Source organism: Ictalurus punctatus, chromosome 29 (assembly GCF_001660625.3).
Source record: "Ictalurus punctatus breed USDA103 chromosome 29, Coco_2.0, whole genome shotgun sequence".
Classification (NCBI taxonomy): Eukaryota; Metazoa; Chordata; class Actinopteri; order Siluriformes; family Ictaluridae; genus Ictalurus; species Ictalurus punctatus.
The window spans coordinates 2,502,295-2,524,138 of NC_030444.2; the positions used below are offsets into that span (position 1 = coordinate 2,502,295).

General features: G+C 42.4%; 2 protein-coding genes across 2 annotated transcripts; both read right to left on the reverse strand.

Moving 5' to 3' along the window:
- Positions 1 to 715: 715 nt before the first annotated feature.
- On the reverse strand, positions 716 to 5,577 carry LOC108260743 (CD209 antigen-like protein E). Its single transcript, XM_053677520.1, has 5 exons — positions 5,110 to 5,577; positions 2,232 to 2,576; positions 1,211 to 1,344; positions 1,006 to 1,112; positions 716 to 886 (listed from the first exon to the last, which is right to left on the reverse strand). Exons 1-5 carry the CDS (start codon positions 5,264 to 5,266, stop codon positions 748 to 750), a joined length of 882 nt encoding a protein of 293 aa, XP_053533495.1. The 5' UTR covers positions 5,267 to 5,577; the 3' UTR covers positions 716 to 747.
- Positions 5,578 to 9,315: 3,738 nt separating this feature from the next.
- Positions 9,316 to 18,281, reverse strand: LOC128628736 (CD209 antigen). Its single transcript, XM_053677338.1, has 10 exons — positions 17,879 to 18,281; positions 15,220 to 15,732; positions 14,306 to 14,439; positions 14,110 to 14,216; positions 13,856 to 13,990; positions 12,170 to 12,284; positions 10,992 to 11,205; positions 10,547 to 10,671; positions 10,294 to 10,400; positions 9,316 to 10,194 (listed from the first exon to the last, which is right to left on the reverse strand). The coding sequence occupies exons 1-10, from the start codon at positions 18,033 to 18,035 to the stop codon at positions 10,047 to 10,049; spliced, it is 1,755 nt and encodes a 584-aa protein (XP_053533313.1). The 5' UTR covers positions 18,036 to 18,281; the 3' UTR covers positions 9,316 to 10,046.
- Between the last annotated feature and the right edge of the window lie 3,563 nt (positions 18,282 to 21,844).

Genomic DNA, 21,844 nt, shown 5'->3' on the forward strand with positions numbered 1-21,844 from the left:
CTACTTTGTATCAGACCACATCTGTCATGTCCACCATGGACAATTCCTCCCCAGACCACCAGAGGGAGCCCTCACTCATTTTATGAATTTCTACTTGATTGTGCTCACCTGTGTTGTGTTTCCCCTAATTTGATCCCAATTTAAGTTCTGTGTTTTTCCCTCCTTAGTGATGGAGTGTTGTGTTTGTGCGTAGTTGGGATGGTTGCTGGTATGTTATGTTATATTTGCACCGTGAATGGTTTGTTTTTTTCTTCTTTCTTCTTCTTCTTCTTCTTCTTCTTCTTCTTCTTTCCTTTCCTTCACCTTACCTTATTCTAGTTCCTTGTTTTAGTTTTTCTAGTTCCTGGGTCCTTTTCGAGTCTTTGCCTGGTTTATTATTTTTTTAAAAGTTGTTTTGTTATTTAAAAAATTCTGCACTTGTATCTGACTCCTTGGATTCCATGACATCACACCACCCCATCACTGATTATTTTCCTCTAAATGCACTGTTTATTCTTTACGGAAGAACCACGCTGTAATGCCACAAATGTTCTATAAATTTTTTATTTAAAATGTTGTTTTTTAACCTGAATCATTTTTCATGACAAGAAACTGAAACACAATCATCATCATCAAATACGGTCTTTTTATATATATATATATATATATATATATATATATATATATATATATATATATATATATATATATATATATATATATAAATATAAATTTGCGTATGTGCTTTTGATTATGAAATGATACACGTCACTGAGAAACACGTCTCTCACAGATCCAGTGTTTATTATTAGAGCATTTCTGGTCATTCCAGAAGGTCCCATTTAAACTGAAAATCTCAGCACAGTCCTCCTCACCTTCATTATTCGGTTCCCCTTCATCCCAGAACCTGAAACCCAGAGAATCAGAATCAGACTCAGATCAGTGTTCAGTTTCCATCAATTCCACACATTTAACTGAATCCACTCAGACTCGGTGCACCTTAAAGTTAGGGAAATAATTTCTTACGCAGTGGTCAGCGGTGTACCGTCCACCCATATCCAGTCTCCCTCTACAGCTCTGTCACTCAGACCAATCCAAGCCCGACTGCTGCCCAGCTGTTTACCGATGAACTCCTGTAAATGACAGCACAATAAAAACAGCTTTAGTCTCTCTCTCTCTCTCTCTCTCTCTCTCTCTCTCTCTCTCTCTCTCTCCTCTCTCTCTCTCTCACCTGTTCCTCCTTGCTCTTTATGATCACCAGGTCTGCTCCTTTGTCCCTGCAGTCCTGTCTGCTCCCCTCCCAGTTCTTCTTCTCATTAGACATGTAGTAAAAACTGGAGTCGAAGTTGAAACACCTCCCTTTATCTATAGAGATATACAGAGAGAATTTACTGAGATCAAAACACAGTTTCTGAACTATTGCCTGCATACAGCCATGACTTGTATTTCACCACAAACACCATCGTTCAATATATACCATAATATATACTGTAATATAACTGTAATATATACCATAATATATACTGTAATATAACTGTAATATATACCATAATTTATACTGTAATATAACTAATATATACCATAATATATACTGTAATATAACTGTAATATATACCATAATATATACTGTAATATAACATATATACCATAATATATACTGTAATATAACTGTAATATATATAGTTAATCACCTGTAATGAGCCTTTTTAAAAAAAGAAAGAAAAAAAAATCATTATTTACCACAAGAAACAGCATCTTATTGTGATTTTACACCAATTATCTTTCTCCCAAATTCAAATCAGATCAATCTTAATACTTTGGTTTAGGGTTTTTAAACATGTAACATCATAAAATTCTCCAAAAGCCAAAAAAGTCATTGTAAACCTCGTTCAGTCTTTTTGTCAGAAATACAGCGATCAGAGAAACTTTATCCAAATGGGGACAGTGTACTGCATCCAGCATTTATTTTCTCTTTTTGTCTGTTGCTCCAAATTTGGAGAACACGTGGCATTTCTGCAGCATTAAAGCTTGTACTTTTGTAGGTTATTGTTGTCTATTTCTCTGTTTAGACCCTGACCGGATAAATAAATACAGCACAACAACTCTGTGCCCCCTGTGTGTGTGGACAATAATAACTCATATAGACATTTATATTTTAGACACTGAGTTCAGTTTTAAAATGACACCAGGATTTCCACTGAGGGCATTTAACCTTTGGGTAGAAAACTTTATTCTAAAATTCATGCACTTACAACACAGATCAAGTGTACTCCGGTATCCATCTCTCTCCCTCTGTAACTGGTCTCTCTCTTTAGTCAGGGTGTTGTAACTGGTCTGTAACTGGTCTCTCTCTTTAGTCAGGGTGTTGTAACTGATCTTTAACTGGTTGTTTTCTGTAGTCAGGGTGTTGTAACTGGTCTGTAACTGGTCTCTCTCTATAGTCAGGGTGTTGTAACTGGTCTTTAACTGGTTATTTTCTGTATTCAGGATGGTGAATTTGATCCACAGCACCGTGACGGCAGTCAGCAGGAGAACACACAGCAGCACCACACACACTGCAGTCACTCTGTAACACCTGCTCCATGCAGTGTCTCCTCCTAGACGGAAATGGACACAAAGACACGTGTTTGAGTCGTATTTAATCTCCAAATTTAGACCCAGCATTCACAGTCTCAACAGTAACAAGGCCCTTCAACAGTGAGCTGGAGAACATCTCAGTAACTCCACCCAACTTCAATGTGAAACTCCTCCCTTTCCACTAAATTAATGCAGTGATGGGCGGGGCTTTGGGCTGGTTTTGAATAAACTCACTTGCAGATCTGAGTGACATCACCTGTTCTCCCTTTGCACCACGATGACAGTGTAAGCCAACCCGAGCTGACCCTATGGGCTACCTGTTGCCATTGATAAATTGTGTATTAATGAAATAGCAGACTTATATAATGGGTATACAAGCGTTAAATAAATTCTTTTATCATTGTATTATCTCTCTAATCTATAAGAAAGCTGTCAGTCAGCTTGCCTCACTATTCCTGTCAGTCGGCTCGCCTCACTCTTCCTGGCAGTCAGCTCGCCTCACTCTTCCTGGCAGTCAGCTCGCCTCACTCTTCCTCAGTCAGCTCACCTCACTCTTCCTCAGTCAGCTCACCTCACTCTTCCTGTCAGTCAGCTCGCCTCTCTCTTCCTGTCAGTCAGCTCCCCTCACTCTTCCTCAGTCAGCTCACCTCACTCTTCCTCAGTCAGCTCACCTCACTCTTCCTGTCAGCTCGCCTCACTCTTCCTCAGTCAGCTCGCCTCACTCTTCCTCAGTCAGCTCCCCTCACTCTTCCTCAGTCAGCTCGCCTCACTCTTCCTCAGTCAGCTCGCCTCACTCTTCCTCAGTCAGCTCGCCTCACTCTTCCTCAGTCAGCTCGCCTCACTCTTCCTCAGTCAGCTCCCCTCACTCTTCCTCAGTCAGCTCGCCCCACTCTTCCTCAGTCAGCTCGCCTCACTCTTCCTCAGTCAGCTCCCCTCACTCTTCCTCAGTCAGCTCGCCTCACTCTTCCTGTCAGTCAGCTCCCCTCACTCTTCCTCAGTCAGCTCACCTCACTCTTCCTGTCAGTCAGCTCGCCTCACTCTTCCTCAGTCAGCTCGCCTCACTCTTCCTCAGTCAGCTCCCCTCACTCTTCCTCAGTCAGCTCGCCTCACTCTTCCTCAGTCAGCTCGCCTCACTTTCGTCACATGATAAATGAAATCTGACGCCTGCTAATCTGTGCTGCAATTCTGACTCATTCGGCTCATGCTGAATCGAGCAGACGTGTTCAGTTTTTAATCATAGCGTCCATTTTCACGCTCAAAAAACAATGTTGCATGCTGCACCTGAATCACACTCATGCTGGGAGTGTGTGGACAGCATTTACCGTGAGTTTTACAAATCACAATAATCGCACACGGTTTTAATGATGATTAAATGAGACACAGTAATACTACCCGTCTGAGTATTTTATCATGGTTTATCATGAAACCGGTAACCGTTTCATCCCTAGTGGGCAAGATCTGTCAAACAGGAGTGCATTACCAAAATACCACCATTCCATGCAGCATGTGGGCCATATGAACATGAGCAATGTGGAAAAGCCCAGGATTCTAATAAAAATCAACTGTGGCCCACATTAGGGCCAGGATTGGTTTATTTGGTTCATTATTGGCTGACATGTGGACATGCTGTGACCTGCTTGTGGCTTTGAGCGGGTAAACATGACCAAACCGTCAACGTGCCATAATTCCATACAGCATTTGGGCCAAATGAGGAAACAGAATGTGGCCCAGATTAGGGTCAGTTTGATCTTGGTTTACATGTAGCATTGCTAAGGCTTGCTTGTGGCCCAGATCTGGAAAACAGGAACGGACCGCCCAAGTGCCATCATTCCATGCGCTACATGGACCAGAGAAAGGTGGTGGGTCTGGGCCGGATCTGGGCCAGAATTAAAATGAACTGTGGCCCAGATTACGATCAGTTGTGGTTTATTTGTTTGTTCTTGGCTTACATGTGGCATTGCTACAGCTTGCTTGTTGCCCAAACCTGGCTAAAAAGGAGCGGACCGCCCAAGTGCAATCATTCCACGTGGGCCAGATGAAAGTTTCAGGTGTTGGCCAGATCTGGCACACAGCAATTTTGCTATCTAGGATGTGATAGATATGCTGGAGCCCCCGAAACACAGAGTCAGCGGCATTTTAATGAAACATGCATCCCTAAACTGTACGAAAGAGGATGGTTTGGAGAGAGAATTGATGTAGTATAAAGAAATAAGGTAGTACAAAGTAAGTAGTAGCAATTTTCTGGGGGAAAAATTAAGAAAATGAAGAAATGTTCTTAAAATGTAAACTAGTATACAACAGCAAATGATTGACGTAACTGAATTGATCTTATTGGATTGGGCCTGAGTTTGAATTATTATGATGCTAAACTGGTGGGTGCTTTCAGTTCAAATAACATAGCGTCTTTGTAATACAACAAACAAATCCATTTTATTCAAGTTTACAGATTTTTGAAGCCTTTCTTTTTTAATGGATGGTCACATTTTACACAAGTAAATTAAATTCAGCAGATCAGTACATATACACATATTTCTGAGTGTGAGTGTATTTTACCTGAGCTCTCAGATTGCTTGAAGCTTCCGGTCCTCTGGGTCTCCAAATTGTCCTCATTCGCATAAACATCTTCATAAGAGTGCTCGCTGTCACTTGAATCAGCTCCGTCGTCTGCTGTACCTTCTGCATTTGCATAAATCTCCTCACTCATCTCCATTCTTCTCTTTACAGTAATCCTGGTCTTTCAGTGAAGTAGTTATCAGTCCTTATAGACGCACTTATACTGATATTTAATTGTCTAAAGCTACACTCCGAGTGGCCGTCTGAAGGAACACTACCTAAGTGTCTGTGTGTGTTGCTGTTATGTTGAAAGCCCTATTTCCTGTTTTATGCATTTTAAACATGCAACTAGCCACAAGTCTGACTCATGTGTTATTTTCAGGTGTGAAACTGACACTCTGTGAAGACTCTTTAACCAGAAAGGCCTTAATGCAGACGTGACACAGTGTAAAATGTCACTACACAGTCATGTGACTACCAGACTTCCTGATGAGGAGTTTACCAAGTATTTATTTTTTGTATGAAGTTAATCATGGATGATGATTTTAAATGTTTTTCACTGATTACTACTACAATCACAGTGCATAAAAAGTACAGTCAGACAAAATCATGATGAATTAATACAATATATTTCAGCAATGTTGAATTCTTGAATCTGATTGGTCAGAAGATACTGAATAATTTGATATATAACTTTGAATAACTCTGAATAATAATTTTCTATAACAGCAGATCTGTGGTAGTTCCAGCTGCATGGCATTTCTATATTAATGCACTGCTTGTAGTAAGTTGTTGTTTCTGTAGTGTTCTGATGTTTCACAGTTTGACCACAGGAAGCTACTACAGTTTGTGCTCTTCCTTTACTGGCAGCCAAGACTATTAATAGTCTTTATCTGCAGGCAATGCTACTCATTATTAGAAAAACCACAATTTTTCAAGACTGAAGTACAACTGATGCTCTTTGATGACTAAAGTACACATTTATAATCTTATTTTATGAGTGCTTTCTTGTCATTTCCAATATTACAAGTAAGAAATTGACTACACGTGTTTAACAGCCAGCCTATCGCTGCATCTTCAGCCACCAGGGGGAAGCACAGGAGTACTCCGAATTAATCAGGAGCAATGAGCTACTCCTGACCCCCTGGCCAGGGGCACCGGTGGGGGTAGGAGGGGGGAAGGGAATAAGGATGATTCTAGGGGCCCTGGTCAGACAGGGGGCCCAGCAGAGCCCCATAGTATATAATTTTGGTATTTAACTGGCCTCTTTGCACAATAATCTATTAAGAAGCAAGCTATAATGAATAACCTCAGACTGCCAAGTGCAAGTGTGTGTTCACGGATTATTCAGAAACGCGGCATTTCACAGTTGTGAGTTGTTACACGCATCAGGTAGATGGATAGACAAAATCAGAATACCAAAAGAGGAAAGAAAAACGCAAAAAAGAGGAGAGAGCAAGATGGAGAAGACAGCTAGTCACCCAGTTATTCAAAAAACAATGTGATTTATGTTCGATGTTTTGTGCTATGATTCTGAAGCTAGCCCGTATGAAGCTGTTATTATTAACATCAAATAGAAATTCCATCAGTTACTCCTCCCTCCGATGTTTATCCTTGGAAGTTGGAACACAATATATGCAAGAATGTAGGCTAAGGATGGAAAAGCACCATGCGACGATAAAACTAGTCCAGTGTTGGATATATTCAAGCCTTGCAACAGGTTTCTGTGAGAAATCGAAATTGAATTTAATCATATAAATCTGCGATTACAATTTGCATGGCATAATAATTTTTTATCGTGATGATCATAAATGATGATAATTCCAACTGTTGTCGGAAATCTCGATTTTATCATATTGTTTTTTCCCCACACTGTTTTATAAAAGCAATGAGACACCCAAACGCATGGGCTACAGCAATGTTTTCACAGATTTACTGTTATGTTCCCGCCAGCAGATGGCACTGCATGCACGTGCGCTCTCTAAAGCCAAGACTGCACTCTTGTATATGGACACATGTCTTTGTTTGTTTTGGTTCTCCCCCTGTTTAAGCATTGGTTGCTGTTTGAGGGTGTGTCTTTATTTACTCCAGCTGTCTGTGTTTAGTTTGATTGTGTTTGCTATTTAAGCCCTCATGTTACGTTGCACTTCGCGCAGTATTATTTGAAGAACTGAATGTATGGAAATACGGTTAACTAGCTAACTAAGTCTAAGTGCATGTAAGTGTTAGCCACCTCGATGTTAAGCGGTCGTGTTCTCGTGTCCTGTTTATGTTTCATGCCTTGAATCTCGCTTCATGTCTAAGACCGCGTATCGCTGCTCATGTTTATTGACCTTATGTTCGAGCAATAAAGACTGTGATCTGCACCTGCTCCCGCCTTACCTCTTGTAATGTAACAGAATACTGCACCCACCACGCGGAAGTAGCAGGTCGAAGCTGCCAAGTTTGAGAAGTGCCGTAGATCTTTCTGGGAACAGAGCAAACAGCTAGACGAGCAACTTGCTCAGATCCACTGCCTTCTGAAGCCGTTGCAGCAAGCCGGGCCACGTGCCACGTCGCCACCCGTGCAAGTTCCCCTGCCCCCGCTGCCGGAGAGCTATGCCGCGCTACGTGGGCAGCCGAGCTACATGGATTACTGGGGCTTCCCGCTGCCGGGGAACAATGCTATGCAGGCAACAGAGCTACCCGAACTCCTGGGGCTTCCCACTGCAGGTGAACTACACCATGCTATGCAGGCAGCAGAGCTACCCGAACTACTGGGGCTCCCCGCTGCCAGGGGACTACACTGCGCAATGCATGCAGCAGGAGGTTGCAGCCCAAGAGTCCCAGCCTGAGGTTAACGTGGCAACCACAGAGCCTCCGCCTGAGTTCAACAGGGCGACCTCAGAGCTCCAGCAAGAGACCCACGGGAAAATCTCTGCCACCGAAAAAGCTGCCCTGCTGTCCTGCTCTGCTGAGGAAGCTGTCCCGCTATCCTGTTATGCTGAGGAAGCTGTTCCACTGTCCTGTCCCACTGAAGAGGCTGTCCAGCTGCTCTGTCCTGCTGAGGAAGCTGTCCCGTTGCCGTGTCCTGCTGAGGAAGCTGTCCAGTTGCTGTGTCCCGCTGAGGAAGCTGTCCCGTTGCCCTGTCCTGCTGAGGAAGCTGTCCCACTATCCTGTCTTGCTGAGGAAGCTGTCCCGCTGCCCTGTCCTGCTGAGGAAGCTGTCCCACCGTCCTGTCTTGCTGAGGAAGCTGTCCCACTGCCCTGTTCTGCTGAGGAAGCTGTCCCGCTACCTTGTCCAGTCGAGGAAGCTGTCCCGCTGTCCTGCCCCGCTGGGGACGTTGCCCAGTGTTCCAGCCCCGCTGGGGATGTTGCCCAGCGTTCCAGCCCCGCCGGGGATGTCGCCCAGAATTCCTGCCCCGCCGAGGACATCGCCCTGAGTTTCAATCCCAGTGGGGGTGGTGCTCCGCCTGTCTACAGCCCGGCGAAGGCCACCTTGTTTTCAGATGCATCGTGAGATACAGGGGCCTCGGACCCCCGTTGGAGGGGGGTTCTGTTATGCAGATGGTACTGCGGCGTCGACATGCATGAGCGGTTTTAGAGAGCGTGCGTGCACGAGATTGCACTCTTGTATATGGACACGCACCTTTATTCGTTTTGGTTCTCCCCCTGTTTAAGCACTGGATGATGTTCAAGGGTTTGTCTTGATTTACTCCAGCTGTCTATGTTTAGATTGATTGTGTTTGCTATTTAAGCCCTCATGTTACGTTGCATTTCGCGCAATATTATTTGAAGAACTGAATGTATGGAGAAACGGTTAACTAGCTAACTAAGTCTAAGTGCATGTAAGTTCATCTAAGTGCATCTTCTTCTTCTTCTTCTTCTTCACAATTTGGTATTGGTACACAATAATGTGTACCAACCCAATAACAACCAGTTCTTCAATACAAAACCCCCCAAAAAACATAGCCAAACTACATTACACGGGATGCTTCTGATCAGGAATAACCACCTCATTTCCTCAGTTTACACCTTAGCCCTTAAAGTCAGAAGCTGTTTATTAATTATCTAAGCATCACATTGCCTCAGCTGGTTTTCCTCCATCCATTCTCCAGCAAAGTGAACACATGATGTAAAAGAAAACGTGATTCATCAGACCAGGCCACCTTCTTCCTTTTGACAGTGTACCAATTGTGGTGAAGAAGAAGAAGAAGAAGAAGAAGAAGAAGAAGAAGAAGAAGAAGAAGAAGAAGAAGAAGAGGTTCATTGTTCTTTTACAAGCTATTCCTTGACCTCTCCCTTCTGTGTCAGAAACAAACACTCGTGCCTTTACTGGAGAAGGTCTGAGACAGGGGGAAGAGGAGGTGACTGAGTTATCTGAGGCAGAAGGTGAGATTTAGAAAACAAGCTTTATTGTTGTTTACATTTATTGAATTTTAATTGAATTATTTACAGCTCATGTAATATGTGTGCAGAAATGATTTGTAAGTTGTTAATGTAATGAATACGGGGTAGTTACTTAATTTACAGACGTATTTTATTGTATTGAATAAGAAATTACCAGTCGACAGCTTATAAAGACATTCAGACAGTGTTTCTATAGCGTCTGTGTGTGTGTGTGTGTGTGTGTGTGTGTGTGTGTGTGTGTGTGTGTGTGTGAGAGAGAGAGAGAGAAAACAATGGTGTTAATTACTTGTACTGTATATATAGTTATTTGTAAATAGTTATAAATGCATCATTTCAGATAATTTAATAAACTGTTCAAATGTAGTTCTTAATTGTCTTATATTGAATATGCAATAATTGGTATGCTTATTGATAATGACCGCTTTCACACGTGGCAATAAGAAAAGATCATTTGGGGGTGGGGTTATTAACAGTACTGAGGATTTTTCACTGATTTAAACAGATAAAAATTTACATTTAGTTTACTGCTTTTCATTCACATGTAGTAATTCAGATAACGACTGTCTTCTCACAGATCCAAATAAACTGAACATCACACGGATAATCAGCCCAGTTCCAGACAGGATCAGTGTGATCATGAATTACAACACAGTCCTCTTCCCCTGCAGCACGGTTGGGTTCGCTTTGTCCCCAGAACCTGAAGGAGAGAATCAGAGGATCCGCTGTGTGTTTCTCAGGGCAATGAAGAGTCAGTAACTCATCATCATGAGAAAATATTAGTTCAGTGATTTCTTACCCAGTGTTCAGCGGTGTACCGTCCACCCACTTCCACTCGCCCTCTCTGTCTCTGTCATTCAGTCCAATCCAAGCTTTTCTTCTGCTCAGGATTTTACTGATGAACTCCTGTCATTGTAGTAGTACAATATCAGAATTAATAAGTCTCTCTCTCTCTCTCTCTCTCTCTCTCTCTCTCTCTCTCTGTCTGTCTGTCTGTCTGTCTCTCTCTCTCTCTCTCTCTCTCTCTCTCTCTCTCTCTCTCTCTCTCTCACCTGTTCCCCTTTGTTGTTTATGATCACCAGGTCTGCTCCTCTCTCTCTGCAGTAGTCTCTGCTCTCAGTCCAGCTCTTCTCCTCTGTAGAGATGTAGTAAAAACTACAGCTAAAATAAATCCATCCTGGATCCAGACCATTTTAATGAAAAAAGGGAGAATAATTATTACAATTATTTAAGCCTCAACATTGAAAAAAACATTCGTACACTCAGTCTGGTTAGAGAAGACATTATAAACTCATTTTAAATTGTGATTGGTGAGAAGGTGTTGATTAATTTTCTACAACAGCAGCTCTGACAATAGTGCAGCTGAGAATCAGATTTCAAGGGCATTTATGTGCAGTTTCTAATATGCTTTCTTTTATATTGAATTTAACTATGAATTGTTAAAACTATGACGTGATGTTCATTAATGTGACGGTTTTGCAGTAAAGTATTACTCACCCTGTTTAGAAAGCCTCTGGAGTTCCTCTCTAACCTTCTGTAACTGGTCTCTCTCTATAGTCAGGGTGTTGTAACTGGTCTGTAACTGGTCTCTCTCTATAGTCAGGGTGTTGTAACTGGTCTGTAACTGGTCTCTCTCTATAGTCAGGGTGTTGTAAGTGGTTTGTAATTGGTCTCTCTCTACTGGTTTCCGAGCACGCTGCATGCTACAGTGCTAGCTCAAGGGGAAATGGTGACAGGTTCACACTCACTCACCACAATCAAAAGCATTTCTACTTCATCACTGACATCAAACTGGTAACATATTATAAACTTTTTTCTATATTAACATTAACTGGATATAAAATATACTACTCTACAAATATATTTTTCTGTGCAATATATACCTTTTTGTCAAATCATCTTCATTTAAATCTTGCAATGGTGTACTGGCCCTTTAATTCAGCGTGAGTAGCACGGTAAAAAAAAAAAAAAGGTCAGTGGTGCAGCATCCGGTGTAAAATTTGATCAGTGGAGCACTTACGGAGCTTACAAACTGCAGTTTTGTCGTCATTCCACACAAGAGACATCATCTTTACACACAGCACAATTAATGTTTTCCCCGCCCTCTTTTGATTGACAGGATATAATCGGCCCTGATCATTGGATGTTTCTAAACTAATTTTCAATGTTTTCTCCATGGTACTCTCAGTCTCTGATCTAGTGAACTAGCATGAGGATGCGGTTTTGATGAAGACCACAAAGCACTTCTGTAATCCGCTCTGGATTAGGGGCGTCGGCTAAATGCTGTAAACGTCATTGAAAAACTAATAACCGATTTAAACTCGACAGTATAATCTGTATATAAAAGTGCAGAAATCCATGCTGTTTTATCATTTGAAGTTAAAAGTCCATGGCTGGGGTCAAAACACAGGCAGATAGCGTAACACAAGTAGGATCTGTAATTGTAATCAGAAAGACAAGCAAGGTTCAAAAAAAGTGAGTAAAGAAAGGAATTCTCTCATTTCCATCTGTGTGTTACCTCTAACAGTGTCTACATTCTCACAGATATCCACCATCATCTCCTCTCAGTGTAATCTAGAAAAGCCTGAATTACTGCACCTCTGCATGTTGGAAAACTTTTGGCCATGCAAACGTAAACATTTTGTACCTGTGTGTTGTACTTCTAGGCGTCTCACCGCGTCAGCGTCTTCATCCTGTGTGTCGGGGTCGTGACCTTCAACATTGTCTACAATCTCATAGATAACTGCTACCATATCCTCTTGCTCAGAAGAACACAGAAACATCTCTAATCTATAAAAGAGTCGCTAAAACATGAAATGACTGCGTCTCTGTGTGGACGTGACTGACAGGCTGCAGCTCTGTACTCTGTGTGAAGTGAAATAAATGTGCTGCTGTCAGTAACACAAGTAAGAGGAAGTTAAACATCAGAGGAGGAGCATCAGTGGTTTCGTGTGGTGTGAAGAAATTTGAGCTTCTGCTGGACTTTAAGAAGAGCATCTACAGTATGTGTACTGTAGATGAAGTCCAGCAGTTTTATAAATATCAAAATCACATTGTTGTGTTATAATGGTGTGTACATTGCACCGGTTCATCACATGTTTGTTCCTCATAACATCATTACAAAAAGCGATTGGACTTTTCCCCTGATGCTTTTAAGATGAATTTATTAAATATTTATAGCAGTTTGAATTATTTCATATGAATTAGTTGACACGTTCCTGCAGTGGATCTGGAATTATCTGTAGATTTACTTTTTCAGAAGCTTTTATGCAGCTTTACTGTGACGTTGCAAGACGTCACAAGTTCCACTCAGCGTTAACCTCTGCTCTCTTTCACACATAGAAAAAAAAAAGCTACCACGTTGAACACACACAGGATGCACACACACTTGCACACACTCACGGGGGAGGGGTTGGCGGCCGAATCTGGAATCGGATGTTCAACAAGCACATATGACTGCTATGGTCAGATAGCCACAAACATTTGGCCATATTGCGTAGCTGCTAGAACCGATGTGATAACAGGAATTTTTTTTTCTGTAGACATTCCACAACATTAGAAGTAACTGTGAAAAGATAAAAAAGGAGATTTAGAGTTGACATTCTATTGTTGTAGTATAAGAGGAATAAAACACTTCAGGATGTGCGGTTTAAGGAAAATAATCAGGGTGTGAACAGTAACTCTACTTTGTATCAGACCACATCTGTCATGTCCACCATGGACAATTCCTCCCCAGACCACCAGAGGGAGCCCTCACTCATTTTATGAATTTCTACTTGATTGTGCTCACCTGTGTTGTGTTTCCCCTAATTAGATCCCAATTTAAGTTTTGTGTTTTTCCCTCCTTAGTGATGGAGTGTTGTGTTTGTGCGTAGTTGGGATGGTTGCTGGTATGTTATGTTATGTTATATTTGCACCGTGAACATTTTTTTTTCTTTCTTCTTTCATCTTCTTCTTCTGCTTCTTTCCTTTCCTTCACCTTGCCTTATTCTAGTTCCTTGTTTTAGTTATTCTAGTTCCTGGGTCCTTTTCGAGTCTTTGCTTAGTTTATTATTTTTTTAAGTTGTTTTGTTATTTAAAAAATTCTGCACTTGTATCTGACTCCTTGGATTCCATGACATCACACCACCCCATCACTGATTATTTTCCTCTAAATGCACTGTTTATTCTTTATGGAATTACGACGCTGTAATGCCACAAATGTTCTATAAATTTTTTTATTTAAAATGTTTTTTAACCTGAATCATTTTTCATGACAAGAAACTGAAACAGAATCATCATCATCAAATACGGTCTTTTATACTTTATATATTTGGTTCAATTTGTGTATGTGCTTTTGATTATTAAATGATACACGTCACTGAGAAACACGTCTCTCACAGATCCAGTGTTTATTATTAGAACATTTCTGGTCATTCCAGAAGTTCCCATTTAAACTGAAAATCTCAGCACAGTCCTCCTCACCTTCATTATTCGGTTCCCGTTCAGCCCAGAACCTGAAACCCAGAGAATCAGAATCAGACTCAGATCAGTGTTCAGTTTCCATCAATTCCACACATTTAACTGAATCCTCTCAGACTCGGTGCACTTTAAAGGTAGGGAAATAATTTCTTACGCAGTGGTCAGTGGTGTACCGTCCACCCATTTCCACTTTCCCTCTACAGCTCCGTCACTCAGACCAATCCAAGCCCGACTGCTGCCCAGCTGTTTACCGATGAACTCCTGTAAATGACAGCACAATAAAAACAGCTTTACTCACTCACTCTCTCTCTCTCTCTCACACACTCTCTCTCTCTCTCTCTCTCTCTCACCTGTTCCTCCTTGCTGTTTATGATCACCAGGTCTGCTCCTTTGTCCCTGCAGTCCTGTCTGCTCTTCTCCCAGTTCTTCATTTCATTAGACATGCAGTAAACACTGGAGTCGAAGTTGAAACACCTCCCTTTATCTATAGAGATATACAGAGAGAATTTACTGAGATCAAAACACACGGTTTCTGAACTATTGCTTGCATACAGCCATGACTTGTATTTCACCACAAACACCATCGTTCAATATATACCATAATATATACTGCAATATAACTGTAATATATACCATAATATATACTGTTATATAACTGTAATATATAACTGTAATATAACTGTAATATATATATAGTTAATCACCTGTAATGAGCCTTTTTAAAAAAAGAAAGAAAAAACAAACATTATTTACCACAAGAAACAGCATCTTATTGTGATTTTACACCAATTATCTTTCTCCCAAATTCAAATCAGATCAAACTTAATACTTTGGTTTGGGTTTTTTAACATGTAACATAATAAAATTCTCCAAAACCCAAAAAAGTCATTGTAAACCTCGTTCAGTCTTTTTGTCAGAAATACAGCGATCAGAGAAACTTTATCCAAATGGGGACAGTGTACTGCATCCAGCATTTATTTTCTCTTTTTGTTTGTTGCTCCAAATTTGGAGAACACGTGGCATTTCTGCAGCATTAAAGCTTGTACTTTTGGAGGTTATTGTTGTCTATTTCTCTGTTTAGACCCTGACCGGATAAATAAATACAGCACACCAACTCTGTGCCCCCTGTTTGTGTGGACAATAATAACTCATATAGACATTTACATTTTAGACACTGAGTTCAGTTTTAAAATGACACCAGGATTTCCACTGAGGGCATTTAACCTTTGGGTAGAAAACTTTATTCTAAAATTCATGCACTTACAACACAGATCAAGTGTACTCCGGTATCCATCTCTCTCCCTCTGTAACTGGTCTCTCTCTTTAGTCAGGGTGTTGTAACTGATCTGTAACTGGCCTCTCTCTTTAGTCAGGGTGTTGTAACTGGTCTGTAACTGGCCTCTCTCTTTAGTCAGGGTGTTGTAACTGATCTTTAACTGGTTGTTTTCTGTAGTCAGGGTGTTGTACCTGGTCTGTAACTGGCCTCTCTCTTTAGTCAGGGTGTTGTAACTGATCTTTAACTGGTTGTTTTCTGTAGTCAGGGTGTTGTACCTGGTCTGTAACTGGTCTCTCTGTATAGTCAGTGTGTTGTAACTGGTCTGTAACTGGTCTCTCTCTATAGTCAGGTTGTTGTAACTGGTCTGTAACTGGTTGTTTTCTGTAGTCAGGTTGTTGAATCGGATCCACAGCACCGTGACGGCAGTCAGCAGGAGAACACACAGCAGCACCACACACACTGCAGTCACTCTGTAACACCTGCTCCATGCAGTGTCTCCTCCTAGACGGAAATGGACACAAAGACACGTGTCTGAGTCGCATTTAATCTCCAAATTTAGACCCAGCATTCACAGTCTCAACAGTAACAAGGCCCTTCAAAAGTGAGCTGGAGAACATCTCAGTAACTCCACCCAACTTCACCGCGAAACTCCTCCCTTTCCACTAAATTAATGCAGTGATGGGCGGGGCTTTGGGCTGGTTTTGAATAAACTGACTTGTAGATCTGAGTGACATCACCTGTTCTTCCTTTGCACCACGATGACTGTGTAAGCCAACCCGAGCTGATGGGGAAAAGCCCAGGACCCTATGGGCTACCTGTTGCTGTTGATAAATTGTGTATTAATGAAATAGCAGACTTATATAATGGGTATACAAGCGTTAAATAAATTCTTTTATCATTGTATTATCTCTCTAATCTATAAGAAAGCTGTCAGTCAGCTTGCCTCACTATTCCTGTCAGTCGGCTTGCCTCACTCTTCCTGGCAGTCAACTCGCCTCACTCTTCTTGTCAGTCGGCTCGCCTCACTCTTCCTGTCAGTCGGCTCGCCTCACTCTTCCTGTCAGTCGGCTCGCCTCACTCTTCCTCAGTCAGCTCGCCTCACTCTTCCTCAGTCAGCTCGCCTCACTCTTCCTCAGTCAGCTCGCCTCACTCTTCCTCAGTCAGCTCGCCTCTCTCTTCCTGTCAGTCAGCTCCCCTCACTCTTCCTGTCAGTCAACTCACTCTTCCTCAGTCAGCTCGCCTCACTCTTCCTCAGTCAGCTCGGCTCACGTTCGTCACATGATAAATGAAATCTGATGCCTGCTAATCTGTGCTGCAATTCTGACTCATTCGGCTCATGCTGAATCGAGCAGACGTGTTCAGTTTTTAATCATAGCGTCCATTTTCACGCTCAAAAAACAATGTTGCATGCTGCACCTGAATCACACTCATGCTGGGAGTGTGTGGACAGCATTTACCGTGAGTTTTACAAATCACGATAATCGCGCACGGTTTTAATGATGATTAAATGAGACACAGTAATACTACCGGTCTGAGTATTTTATCATGGTTTATCGTGAAACCGGTAACCGTTTCATCCCTAGTGGACAAGATCTGTCGAACAGGAGTGCATTACCAAAATACCACCATTCCATGCAGCATGTGGGCCATATGAACATGAGCAATGTGGAAAAAAACAGGATTCTAATAAAAATCAACTGTGGCCCACATTAGGGCCAGGATTGGTTTATTTGGTTCATTCTTGGCTGACATGTGGCCATGCTGTGACCTGCTTGTGGCTTTGAGCGGGTAAACATGACCAAACCGTCAACGTGCCATAATTCCATACAGCATTTGGGCCAAATGAGGAAACAGAATGTGGCCCAGATTAGGGTCAGTTTGATCTTGGCTTACATGTAGCATTGCTAAGGCTTGCTTGTGGCCCAGATCTGGCAAACAGGAACGGACCGCCCAAGTGCCATCATTCCATGCGCTACATGGACCAGAGAAAGGTGTTGGGTCTGGGCCGGATGTGGGCCAGAATTAAAATGAACTGTGGCCCAGATTACGATCAGTTGTGGTTTATTTGTTTGTTCTTGGCTTACATGTGGCATTGCTACAGCTTGCTTGTTGCCCAAACCTGGCTAAAAAGGAGCGGACCGCCCAAGTGCAATCATTCCACGTGGGCCAGATGAAAGTTTCAGGTGTTGGCCAGAAACACAGCCCCCGAAACACAGAGTCAGCGGCATTTTAATGAAACATGCATCCCTAAACTGTACGAAAGAGGATGGTTTGGAGAGAGAATTGATGTAGTATAAAGAAATAAGGTAGTACAAAGTAAGTAGTAGCAATTTTCGGGGGGAAAAATTAAGAAAATGAAGAAATATTCTTAAACTGTAAACTAGTATATAACAGCAAATGATTGATGTAACTGAACTGAATCTTATTGGATTGGGCCTGCGTTTGAATTATTATGATGCTAAACTGGTGGGTGCTTTCAGTTCAAATAACATAGCGTCTTTGTAAAACAACAAACAAATCCATTTGGTTCAAGTTTACAGATTTTTGAAGCCTTTCTTTTTTAATGGATGGTCACATTTTACACAAGTAAATTAAATTCAGTAGATCAGTACATATACACATATTTCTGAGTGTGAGTGTATTTTACCTGAGCTCTCAGATTGCTTGAAACTTCCGGTCCTCTGGGTCTCCAAATTGTCCTCATTTGCATAAACATCTTCATAGGAGTGCTCACTGTCACTGTAATCAGCTCCGTCGTCTGCTGTACCTTCTGCATTTGCATAAATCTCCTCACTCATCTCCATTCTTCTCTTTACAGTAATCCTGATCTTTCAGTGAAGTAGTTATCAGTCCTTATAGACGCACTTATACTGATATTTAATTGTCTAAAACTACACTCCGAGTGGCCGTCTGAAGGAACACTGCCTAAGTGTCTGTGTGTGTTGCTGTTATGTTGAAAGCTTTATTTCCTGTTTTATGCATTTTAAACATGCAACGAGACACAAGTCTGACTCATGTGTTATTTTCGGGTGTGAAACTGACACTCTGTGAAGACTCTTTAATCAGGAAGGCCTTAATGCAGCAGTGACGCAATGCAAAATGTCACTACACAGTCATGTGACTACCAGACTTCCTGATGAGGAGTTTACCAAGTATTTATTTTTTGTAAGTTAATCATGGATGATGATTTTAAATGTTTTTCACTGATTACTACTACAATCACAGTGCATAAAAAGTACAGTCAGACAAAATCATGATGAATTAATACAATATATTTCAGCAATGTTGAATTCTTGAATCTGATTGGTCAGAAGATACTGAATAATTTTATATATAACTTTGAATAACTCTGAACAATAATTTTCTATAACAGCAGATCTGCGGTAGTTCCAGCTGCAAGGCATTTCTATATTAATGCACTCCTGCTAGTAAGTTATTGTTGTATAGTGTTCTGATGTTTCACACTTTGACCACAGGAAGCTACTACAGTTTGCTCTCTTCCTTTACTGGCAGCCAAGACTATTAATAGTCTTTATCTGCACGCAATGCTACTCATTATTAGAAAAACCACAATTTTTCAAGACTGAAGTACAACTGATGCTCTTTGATGACTAATGTACACATTTATAATCTTATTTTATGAGTGCTTTCTTGTCATTTCCAATATTACAAGTAAGAAATTGACTACACGTGTTTAACAGCCCAGCCTGGGGCTGCATCTTCAGCCACCAGCGGGAAGCACAGGAGTACTCCGAATTAATCAGGAGCAATGAGCTACTCCTGACCCCCTGGCCAGGGGCACCGGTGGGGGTAGGAGGGGGGAAGGGAATAAGGATGATTCTAGGGGCCCTGGTCAGACAGGGGGCCCAGCAGAACCCCATAGTATATAATTTTGGTATTTAACTGGCCTCTTTGCACAATAATCTATTAAGAAGCAAGCTATAATGAATAACCTCAGACTGCCAAGTGCAAGTGTGTGTTCACGGATTATTCAGAAACGCGGCATTTCACAGTTGTGAGTCGTTACACGCATCAGGTAGATGGATAGACAAAATCAGAATACCAAAAGAGGAAAGAAAAACGCAAAAAAGAGGAGAGAGCAAGATGGAGAAGACAGCTAGTCACCCAGTTATTCAAAAAACAATGTGATTTATGTTCGATGTTTTGTGCTATGATTCTGAAGCTAGCCCGTATGAAGCTGTTATTATTAACATCAAATAGAAATTCCATCAGTTACTCCTCCCTCCGATGTTTATCCTTGGAAGTTGGAACACAATATATGCAAGAATGTAGGCTATGTAGGAATGAATGTAGGCTAAGGATGGAAAAGCACCAAGCGACGATAAAACTAGTCCAGTGTTGGATATATTCAAGCCTTGCAACAGGTTTCTGTGAGAAATCGAAATTGAATTTAATCATATAAACCTGCGATTACATTTTGCATGGCATAATAATTTTTTATCGTGATTATCATAAATGATGATAATTCCAACTGTTGTTGGAAATCATCATAAATGATGATAATTCCAACTGTTGTTGGAAATCTCGATTTTATCATATTGTTTTTTCCCCACACTGTTTTATAAAAGCAATGAGACACCCAAACGCATGGGCTACAGCAATGTTATCACAGATTTACTGTTATGCTCCCGCCGGCAGATGGCACTGCGTGAACGTGCGCTCTCTAAAGCCAAGACTGCACTCTTGTATATGGACACATGTCTTTGTTTGTTTTGGTTCTCCCCCTGTTTAAGCATTGGTTGATGTTTGAGGGTGTGTCTTTATTTACTCCAGCTGTCTGTGTTTAGTTTGATTGTGTTTGCTATTTAAGCCCTCATGTTACGTTGCACTTCGCGCAGTATTATTTGAAGAACTGAATGTATGGAGATACGGTTAACTAGCTAACTAAGTCTAAGTGCATGTAAGTGTTAGCCACCTCGATGTTAAGCGGTTGTGTTCTCGTGTCCTGTTTATGTTTCATGCCTTGAATCTCGCTTCATGTCTAAGACCGCGTATCGCTGCTCATGTTTATTGACCTTGTGTTCGAGCGATGAAGACTGTGATCTGCACCTGCTCCCGCCTTACCTCTTGTAATGTAACAGAATACTGCACCCACCATGCGGAAGCAGCAGGTCGAAGCTGCCAAGTTTGAGAAGTGGCGTAGATCTTTCTGGGAACAGAGCAAACAGCTAGACGAGCAACTTGCTCAGATCCACCGCATTCTGAAGCGGGTGGCGACGTGGCATGTGGCCCAGCTTGCTGCAACTTGCTCAGATCCACCGCATTCTGAAGCCGTTGCAGCAAGCTGGGCCACATGCCACGTCGCCACCCGTGCAAGTTCCCCTGCCCCCCCTGCCGGGGAACAACGCTGCGCTATGCAGGCAGCAGAGGTACCCGAACTACTGGGGCTCCCCGCTGCCAGAGGACTACACTGCGCAATGCAGGCAGCAGGAGGTTGCAGCCCAAGAATCCCAGCCTGAGGTTAACATGGCAAGCACAGAGCCTCTGCCTGAGTTCAACAGGGCGACCTCAGAGCTCCAGCAAGAGACCCACGGGAAAATCTCTGCCACTGAAAAAGCTGTCCCGCTGCCCTGTTCTGCTGAGGAAGCTGTCCCACTGCCCTGTTCTGCTGAGGAAGCTGTCCTGCTATCCTGGTATGCTGAGGAAGCTGTTTCTCCCGTTGCCGTGTCCAGTCGAGGAAGCTGTCCCGCTACCTTGTCCAGTCGAGGAAGCTGTCCCGCTGTCCTGCCCGGCCGAGGAAGCTGTCCCGCTGTCCTGCCCTGCCAGGGACGTTGCCCAGCGTTCCAGCCCCGCCGGGGACGTTGCCCAGCGTTCCAGCCCCGCCGGGGACGTTGCCCAGCGTTCCAGCGCCGCCGGGGACGTTGCCCAGCGTTCCAGCCCCGCCGGGGATGTCGCCCAGAATTCCAGCCTCGCCGAGGACATCGCCCTGAGTTTCAATCCCACTGGGGGTGGTGCTCCGCCTGTCTACAGCCCGGCGAAGGCCACCTTGTTTTCAGATGCATCGCAAGACACAGGGGCCCCGGACCTCCGTTGGAGGGGGGTTCTGTTATGCAGATGGTACTGCGCCGTCGACATGCATGAGCGGCTTTAGAGAGCGCGCGTGCACAAGATTACACTCTTGTATATGGACACGCGCCTTTATTTGTTTTGGTTCTCCCCCTGTTTAAGCACTGGTTGATGTTCAAGGGTTTGTCTTGATTTACTCCAGCTGTCTATGTTTAGATTGATTGTGTTTGCTATTTAAGCCCTCATGTTACGTTGTATTTCGCGCAGTATTATTTGAAGAACTGAATGTATGGAGAAACGGTTAACTAGCTAACTAAGTCTAAGTGCATGTAAGTGTTAGCCACCTTGATGTTAAGCGGTCGTGTTCTCGTTTCCTGTTTATGTTTCATGCCTTGAATCTCGCTTCATGTCGAAGACCACGTATCGCTGCTTATGTTTATTGACCTTGTGTTTGAGCAATAAAGACTGTGATCTGCACCTGCTCCCGCCTTACCTCTCGTAACGTAACATTTACTCCGCTTCCTTTAATGCCTAAGAACACCCTTTCCAATAATGAAATCACTGTAACACACACCCTCTTGTTGCT